Source organism: Arachis ipaensis, chromosome B1 (genome assembly GCF_059453495.1).
Source record: "Arachis ipaensis isolate K30076 ecotype BB chromosome B1, ASM5945349v1, whole genome shotgun sequence".
Taxonomy (NCBI): Eukaryota; Viridiplantae; Streptophyta; class Magnoliopsida; order Fabales; family Fabaceae; genus Arachis; species Arachis ipaensis.
In genome coordinates, this window is record NC_142436.1 from 8,932,851 (window position 1) to 8,942,181 (window position 9,331).

The 9,331-nt window shown below is 32.9% G+C and overlaps 1 protein-coding gene across 1 annotated transcript; it reads right to left on the reverse strand.

Annotated features, from left to right (window-relative positions):
• Window positions 1–5,711: 5,711 nt before the first annotated feature.
• Window positions 5,712–8,349, reverse strand: LOC107645698 (uncharacterized). Its single transcript, XM_088502479.1, has 5 exons — window positions 7,678–8,349; window positions 7,195–7,347; window positions 7,065–7,086; window positions 6,698–6,974; window positions 5,712–6,558 (listed from the first exon to the last, which is right to left on the reverse strand). Exons 1-5 carry the CDS (start codon window positions 8,347–8,349, stop codon window positions 5,712–5,714), a joined length of 1,971 nt encoding a protein of 656 aa, XP_088358605.1.
• Between the last annotated feature and the right edge of the window lie 982 nt (window positions 8,350–9,331).

Sequence of the window (9,331 nt, forward strand, 5' to 3'; positions counted from 1 at the left end):
ATGAAAGGATTATTGTTGGTTTAGAGACTATACTTTACAACGAGCTTTCATTTGTGAAATTCTAAACCGTCAAGAATCCAATCATCAAAATGGCGTCGTTGTCGTGGATTTGCAATGGTGTTATGTTATTGGTTATTATACATATGTGAATACTGTAAATAGTTTGTCTTTTGCTTGTTTACTAGATTTTGTTAGTTTTTTTTTTTTTCCATAATGAATTCTCACTTTGGCTATGAGTTTGGCTCTAATTGTGTTGTAGGGAATGTGAACTTCAATGCCAACATGTACCAAGGATGGAACACTCCAAGATGGGAGGAGCCTCAAGGAATTGATCACTCCTATTGGCAACAACCTCCGGATACTTATAGGTATAATTTCCATCCTAATGCATGTCAACTCAATGGCTATGGTGACCCCTTTTGTGATAATCAACCACCATATGCCTATGAACCTTATCCTCAACATAATGCTCAACCATACTCACAAGCCTCTCCATACCAAGCACCTTCCTATGATCCATATCTACCACATGACCAATCACCCATATCACATCCAAGTGGCTATGTTGCAAGTACCATTTTTCATATTTACGCACTTTCTCCTCCACCACAAAGTAGCATTATCAGAAAAGTAGAGAGCTGCAGTGCGTAACTTTATTGCTTCTTCGACCACCCATTGGCCTTCGAAGTACCTCTCCATTTGCCATAGGAAGTTCTCCACCTCGCGAGCGTCCCTTACGCCCTTGAACTCCTTTGGCTTGGGGAGATCAATCTTTGTCGTCTCCCTTATAATGGTTGGTCGAAATTTTGCCTCCTCGAACTTCCTCAAATAGCTTTAAGAAATTCTCAAGCTTCTCTTCGATTTGGAGCATGCTTTCTTTGAAAGCATCTAGTTCTCCTAACATGTGAGCCTCGAGGGTCTCCTTATCATGTTCTATCCTTTGAAAACGCTCATCCATAGAGGATAGAACATTCTCCAACACAGAAACTCTCTCTTCTAAGAAGTTAGAGTCCTTACCTCTAGGCTTACTTGAAGAACAGACCTTCTTGCCTCCCCATTGAGAAGGAATAGCATTACTTCCCCTTTGAGACTCAATATGCTCCATGGTGATACTAGAAGCCATACCCACAAGCGACTTGTGCTCCCTCTCGAACCTTGCTCTGATACCAAATTGTCACGGCCTTGGACACACTCCAACGCTACCGTACCGGCACTCGGACTTACTCAACCTCTTGAGTTAAGACCAAGTCAGCCTAACCCTCAATACTTAGTAAGAAAGCTAAGAATACAAGAGAACACAAGAGAAAGGAAGCTTTGGTGGAAGAACATTTTATTGCTCAAGTGTGGTTACAAATAATTCACACACACTCAAACTCTAACTCTCACCACTATTTATAGCCATCCACCTCCTCAATGGATGATTAGAATTAAATCTAATCAACGGTCCAGATTAGTCATCCAGAACCTTCTTTACAAATATCTATCCTACCACAACTCTCTAAATGTTTATAAATTATTCCATACCACTCTTTATACTTCTATATACATCTACACTCTTCTAGAATACTCTATGACCTTCCAGAGTCTTCTAGAACCTTCTAAGGTATTCCGAGACCTTCTAGGACATTCTAGAACGTTCCGGAACCATCTAGAGTATTCTCAAACACTCCAGAAAACTATACAAACACTGTTAAATCTAACCTTCTAAAATTTACCGTGACAGGCCGCTTTCTAAGGTATCCCCTTTACCTTTTCTTTGTTGTCCATTAATTATATTCATCCAATTGAATCTGGAAATAACCATTAAACATATGCATTCTGAAATATGGAGCTTATTTTCCATTTCGATCTGCACTTAGAAAATGGTGTTGAGGAGTAATTCTTAAAAGTGAGCAAGGCATGAACCAGAAAAATTTGGCCTGGATACTTTGTATGCTTATATTTTAGGAGCAAATCCCTTCCTTTAACTTTATTCTCTTTAACCATCCTCCTTGTGTTTTGTGGGCTGTTTTTTGACTTTTGCTATTTGTGTAGCATTACTTCTCATTGAATGTGCTATTGCTGTTTTCAGTTTTGTTTATTATTTTACTTTTGATCAAAATAATTGAGATGTTAAATTGTGGACAGAAGACCATCTTAGAGCTCATTTGTTTTTTAAGTCTTCCTAAGAAAAGTAAGAATTTGGCTTCATTCTTTTCTTAAGTTACTTTTAGCAAAAGTGCTTCATAAATTCAAATTCCTCCCCCTCACTTTTATTTTATTAGAAAAAAAATGTAAATCAAACACACTTATTCTTATGCTGGCAGCACCTTAGAATTTCTCTTTGTATATTATGACAGTTGTGGAGCAACATATGACACATAAAAAAAGTGTGTCAGCATTTACAAGTTTCTTAGCGAGTCCCATTTGTTAGGGAGATTCTTAGGTGCATTCAGGTGTACTACAAAACCGTTGAATGTGTGACCTATAATTTATGTGGGTCATTCTTCTCTCTCATTTTAGTATTTACATTTTTACTTTAATTTTTATTTAGTTTTTTAGTGCTCCAATGTCACTTTTTAATTTAGATATGGAAGAAGGAACGGTGTAGGACACAGTTATGGAGTGTATGGGTGCTTTACGCAATTGTGGTGTCAAAAACAAATCGGACCTTCCGATTTGTGTTTAAAAAATTTAAAAAAATTGCATTACACAAATCGGACCGTCCAATTTGTATTTTAAACAATTAAAAAAATTTAATAATGAAATCGGACCATCCGATTTTTGTTTTCAAAATTAAAAAAATTTTAAAAGTACAAATCGGACCCTCCGATTTTTCCTCCCACACAAATCGGATCATCCAATTTGTATTCATAATTTTTTTAACAAAGCATCCGATTTGTATTCATAATTTTTTTAACAAAGCAATCGTACAGTTCGATTTCTTCACTTCATAGTTTAAAAAAAATTATCCCACATTCATGTCTAGCACCACTCCACCTCCATACCCATACACAACACACACAATTTACATATCTAAAAAAATGAGCCGCTCTAATGTAGCATGGCATGAGAATATTAAGAATCTTATCATCTGGTGTTATGCCTGTAGTGCTTGCTCACTTGGTAGTAAGTGGGTGTCCCTTTTTCTCAAAGTTTGCGGCTCAAGCAAATTATAAATATTAGCATCTAATTATTTTAATATCACACAATTTGAAAGACTATGACTATAACCATCTAAAATGTTTTTGACTTCTTGAATGTTGTGTTCAACAAAATGATTCCATGAATAAGTGGATCAGAATTAAACATAATACTAATAATGGTAAAAGTCTAATAATAAACTAGTTTTATATATTTCTGTTTATCTTCTTAGGCATTATTAGTACGAGGAAATTTCAAATTTCAACTCAAGATATGGTCCATGGTCTAAGACTTAACATAATGGGAATCTTTTTTGCTTTGGCTCTCTATCCGTATGTACTTGTCATTATTATTCACTAGTCACTACAAAGTACAAACCAATTTAATTCTATCTGTGCAACTGTCTCTCTAACCCTACCTTCTCATTTAACTTTTCTTTTGGTTCCATTCTACCAAGAAAATGTATACAGAGAGAGTGAGTTCATAATAATTCCACTTTCAAGTCCCAACCGTTATACAAGAAAGAAACAACAATTATTTTGAGTTGTATCTATAAATAAAGTTAAATAATCAAAAGTACTTAGTGTTTAGAAGTGAGAAGATATTTTTGATAATGAATTCAAAATTACTGAACATATATATCTTGAGAGATATTCAATTTCACATAGAAAATTAGATTTGTTTATATTAAAACAATCACACGAGCAACTTGCCTATGTCCCGTATGTTGTTCTTAATAAAGAAGATATATATTTTAGGTAGGTTTGTTTGATTATTTTAAAAAGAAAACTTTCAGTTAAATACATTTTTTAAGCATCATTTTTAAGCATTACCCTTCATTCACTAGCTTAGTTTGCATATTCTTTGCATTTGATAGGACCAAGTATTTTTGCTACTTCATTTGCTGATTATTCTTTATTTCATCTAATGGATCAGAGCAAAGAATTATCACGAGTAACATTCATTAGATATTTCCTTTACCTAGTTAAAAGTCATGAGTGTCACATTAAATCTAAAGTGAGAAAAATTTATCAGAAAATGAAAATGGCGAAGGTCACACCCTGACCCTATACATTTTGCAAAGAGACGAGTAGTATATATATTTGTACTACAACTACAAATAATTGAGTTAAGTGGACGAAAAATTGACCACTTTGGGAATCTGATCTCAGCGGTGCTCAGATTTATTACATGCATTCTGTGAAGGTGGGGACGACTCGGGAGTAGGGATCCCATGGGCAGATATTACTACATTTACTTATCATTTGTAGTTATTTTTATATGAAGTTGTTAATTAAAACTGTTATTTATTGTTTTTTGTTTATTTCATCTCATTAGGGTATAATGAATGTTGACTTGGAACTACTTAATTTACAAGACAACGTCAAAGATTCCATAATGACTGGTGTGGAAGAGAATATGAACTGCATTTGTAATTGTGGTGACAGCAGTAACAAGATATTCTCTAAAATTGTCTCAGTTACCATCTGGGCATGAGATGTTCTCATTCATAGATGAGTATAGCCTGGTGGATGCGAAAAATAGTGAATGACAGAGGTGATGGTCAAGTAGGTTGGGGTTTGAGAGATGTGGAAAGTGAGTGGAAGAAGAAGAAGAGAAACATAAAATGCAAAAATGAATGAAATGACGAATTGAAAATTAGGTTTCTCCTCATTCAACAGACGCGTTACATAATTAATTTTTAATTATATATTTATTTTAAAATCAAATAAAGATGATTTATTATATTTTAGAATTAAATACTAATGAGTACGTATAGTGGTAGACGGATAGTAGGATGAAGAAGGCTAATTTTGCCGTTGGCACATATATTTATAATAAATTATATAACTAATAATTTTAAGTAAAGTATTTTTTTTATTCAAAATTTATATCCAAAATATATTTTTAATTTATTATTTTTAAAAATTTATTAAAAGAACTCAATTTTATTACTACTAGTGTATGACCCCGTGCTGAGCACGGAAAAATTTATAAAAAAAAAATATAGCTTCGATATTTAAAACAAAAGTACAAAATAATTATTATTTTAAGAAATTTATAAAATTATTATTAAAATTAAAGTTTAACTTAAAAAAAGTAAGTAATAATTATTTTATATTTTTTAAGGTAAAATAATTATACACTGATACAGAATTTAAAATAAAATTAAAATATTTATATTAGAATACTATTTTTTCAAAGACTTCTCTATAAACAACATTGATGGTTGAATTTGCAGATATTTCTACATGATTCATAAGTAAAACTTTTAAATCTCTCTTACTCTTAACTCTTGAAAGTGCCACATATAGTTGGTCATGTGTAAAAACTGGTTTTGGCAAGCACAATCCAACATGAGATAAAGTTTGTCCCTGAAACTTGTTAATTGTCATGGCAAACGATACTATTATAGGAAAATATCTTCGTTGGAATCTAACTGGGACGGTTTCATTTGTTGGTACCATATTCATTCTTGGAATCAAAGCAATATGACCAACATTGTTACCTATTAAGACTTCACATTCTATGACATGATTTTCAAACTTCCTAGCTTGTAGCCTTGTACCATTACAAAGACCACTGGATTAGTCAATATTCCTTAGTAACATCACCGGAACACCAATCTTGAGTATTAATTTATGTGGAGGCAAACCAGAGCAATTTATGCTATTCAGTAATTCAGGACCATAGAGATCTAGCTGACTCTCCATATTCCCTTCATCCATACAAATGGAATCCGAACTAAGATATAATTTTTCTCCTCCAGGAATGATAGCCATCAGATGGTTGTTGACCTCTTTAACGATGTCTAGTGTGGGAGCCAGTATAGTTCTTGCTTTGAAAAAATCTTTTGAGGACATGTTTTTCAAAATATTTGGATAAGAAAAATGAACCAACTCATCAAATGTATGGTCCGAAGAAGGAATAACAATATCTCCTGGAAGACATATCTCAGATTCACCATCCATATTGTCACCTATTAGACCATCACTAACTTTCAATAACCACTCATCAAATTGCTCTGTCTCATCTTGATCTGAAGCAATCGTCCTTACAGAGAGTCTCATATTTTTTGTTAGTTTGAGCACCTGACAAAACTTCCAAAGGTAAGACGAATTCACGGTTGAATGAACGATATCTTGTCTCGATCCTCGTGAAATGACAGGAAGAATTTGTTTAAAGTCTCCACCTAGTACAACCACTTTTCCTCCAAAGGACAAATATTTGCTATATGTTGGAGAACACCTCATGATATCACCCAAACATTTATCAGGCACTTCATAGCAGTACCTACTAACCATTGGAGCCTCATCCCAAATTATAAGTTTGGCTTTCAACAACAACATTGCTTGAGGGGAACCAGGTTTGATGTTACATACAGAATCCTCAGTTATATTCAGCGGTATTTTGAACCTTGAGTGTGCCGTTCTTCTATTGGGAAGAAGTAAAGATGTAATACTACTCGAAGCAACGTTTAACACTATATCACCCCTTGAGCAAATCTCAGCAGACATAAGGTTCCAGAGAAATATTTTTCCAGTACCCCCATGACCATACACAAAGAAAAAACCCCCCTTCATCACAATACACAGCTGTAACAATTTTATCGAATGCATATCTCTGCTCAGGTGTTGCGATGGCTAATATGTCTGAGGCATTTTTCTTTAAATCATCCTTGTTAAAGTTTAGCTCTTCCCTAATAACCCTTTCGGTTAACAAAGAACTATCAACTTCAGTTGCTAAAGGCATTGGAGGATAGTCTTTCAAGGTTTTACCATAGGAATGTAAGATCTTGTCTATATCCATTAAGCACAACTGCTTAATCTCATCATCTGACATTGTTAACTCTGCATATTATACGATACTGTAAAAATTCAATCAAACTAAAAATGATCAATAAGGAAGAACTTTTATCATTATAATTAATAAAAACTCACCCCTCATGTTCATTACAGCTCTCTGTCAATACAAAATATCATCTGAGAGTTCATGCCAACATCTATCCCAGACATGTTCTGGTCTTGAGATATTGTTGGATGTTAATAGAATGACAAATAACCTCCTAACATATGATCCTAAGGCCCATGAGCTTGCTTCCTTAATTGCATCAATGAATTCTTTGTCATCTTGCAAGAGTTCAAGGGCGAAGCATGCATCTCTATACATAGCATAAATTGTTCCTCCTACTGTTCTTATATCTCGAAAACTCATACATCCTCTCTGAGTATTCAAGAGAAGTCGTTAGTAATATTCTTCAATATTTGCTGCAAAAAATTTGGTTAAAATCCCACTTTTAAGTTGTTAAATAGATTAAGCAACGCTATTTTAATTATTATGTAGCTACACATCCGCATAAGAATAATTTTCCTAAAAATATAGAAAAATAAAAAATTGTATAATCTACAGATTATAACTGTTGAAAGTTATTTGAACATTTATTTTCTAGTGTAGATAAATCGAATAAAATGGACGTGGGGTATAGGCTGTTAAGATTTTAAATTTAAATCATTAAATAAGTAAGATCAAAATTGAATATAAACTCATCATTACCTGTAGGTACATGAGTATTCCAATTGCGAAGCCTTTCTTTCGAGGAAACCACTTTGAAGAATCGTCCTTCCAAACAAACTTGGTTGGAAACTCAGCATAAGTCAGACTTCGAGCATAGAAATATGACATGTTCGCCGCCATCCATCCCAAAAATATGGACTTATGAGATATTGCTCTTTCGACGATATCATTCATATTAGAAGTTTCACCATAAACCACAGGTTGCTCATCCACCAAATGTAATGGAAGTCTAATCACAAATGGTTCTTTCTCTTGGATTTCGTATCCAAATAGACGCCAGACTGCCTTACATGCCGAAATGTACCTACAATCGTAGTAATTCCTAATTTCGTCAACAACTTGTGTGGCTTCTGACGGATCACCAGCATTGTATAGAGTAGCTGTTACGCGGTCATTACCCTTGTGTACATACTTAAACAGATACTTAATAGAACTTGTTTGGCATGTGTATTCCACATTTATGTGGCACCCGAACTTGAGCAACAATTCTAGATTATACGAAATAATGAACTTATTGTCTAGTACACATTCCCTTTTCTTCACTGTTCGACCGTTATTAGTACGCCTATATTTAGAAAATCCGGCCTCATCAATGAATGTTCGCTGTCTAAACTCTTTAGGATAGAACTTTGAACATGATCCATTCTTCATGCAAGGTGAATTCTTGTTGTACGGACCACATGGACCATGTATTATATAATTTTGAATAGCTCCATGTAGATTTGGCCTTTCATTTTCATCAAGAATCTCAACTGTTATAGATTTGGCCTTTCATTTTCACATCAATTTCAGAGAGGAGAGGAGAGAAGTGTGGGAGTGGGAATGGGTTACGGGCTTAAGCCATTGGGGATTCTTTTTTTTTTTTTAAGTCAAAACGGCACCGTTTGGAGGAGTTAGTAACAAACCGAAAACCTTTTAAAAAAACCAACCAGTTCTAATGGTTCACCGATTAATCATATATACGACCGATTTTGTAATGAGTTTTTTTGTCAGACGATTTACTCATAACATCTTTTAAGCCATTTTTAAATTTTATAAAATTATTTATAATAATTATAAAAAGTGCTCATAATAAAAAATTTTAAAATTTTATAAAAATATTTTATTTAAAATTGTTAATAAAATCTTAGTTGTACTCTGTTTCAAAATAAATAATTATAATGATATTAGTATTTTATACAACAATTCATACAAAAAAAATTCAAATTTCATACAATATTTTTTCGTTCATTTTTAATAGCTCATAAATACAAAAAAAATATTGTACAGAATTTAAATTATTTTTGTATTAATTTTTATATAAAATACCCATAACATTATAATTATTCAGAAGTTGTATATAATTCGAACTATATGAATTTAATTTACTACATATTTGCCTAAATCGAATTTATTCAATTCGATTTATTTAATTTAATTTATTTTTGTATGTGGTATGATTTAATTGAAAGAGCAACAATTTATAATTTTATCTAGCATCAATAAATGCAAATTATGATTTGATTCTTCTATAATTTTATCTAGCATCAATAAAATTCCACTATCACTGGTTTTAAAAAAAATTAAAATCTAAAACGATAGTTAAAAATAAATAAAGAGGATAGATTTAATTCTTCTATAATTGTATGCATTT

Excerpts from the sequence above, each read along its gene's own strand:
- LOC107645698 (XM_088502479.1), bottom strand. The coding sequence starts at position 8,349 with ATGAAGAATGGATCATGTTCAAAGTTCTATCCTAAAGAGTTTAGACAG. Across the intron at positions 7,348-7,677 it reads GAATACTCATGTACCTACAG|AGAGGATGTATGAGTTTTCG; the intron begins GTAATGATGAGT and ends TTGAATACTCAG. Across the intron at positions 7,087-7,194 it reads CATGGGCCTTAGGATCATAT|AGAGCTGTAATGAACATGAG; the intron begins GTTAGGAGGTTA and ends TTGTATTGACAG.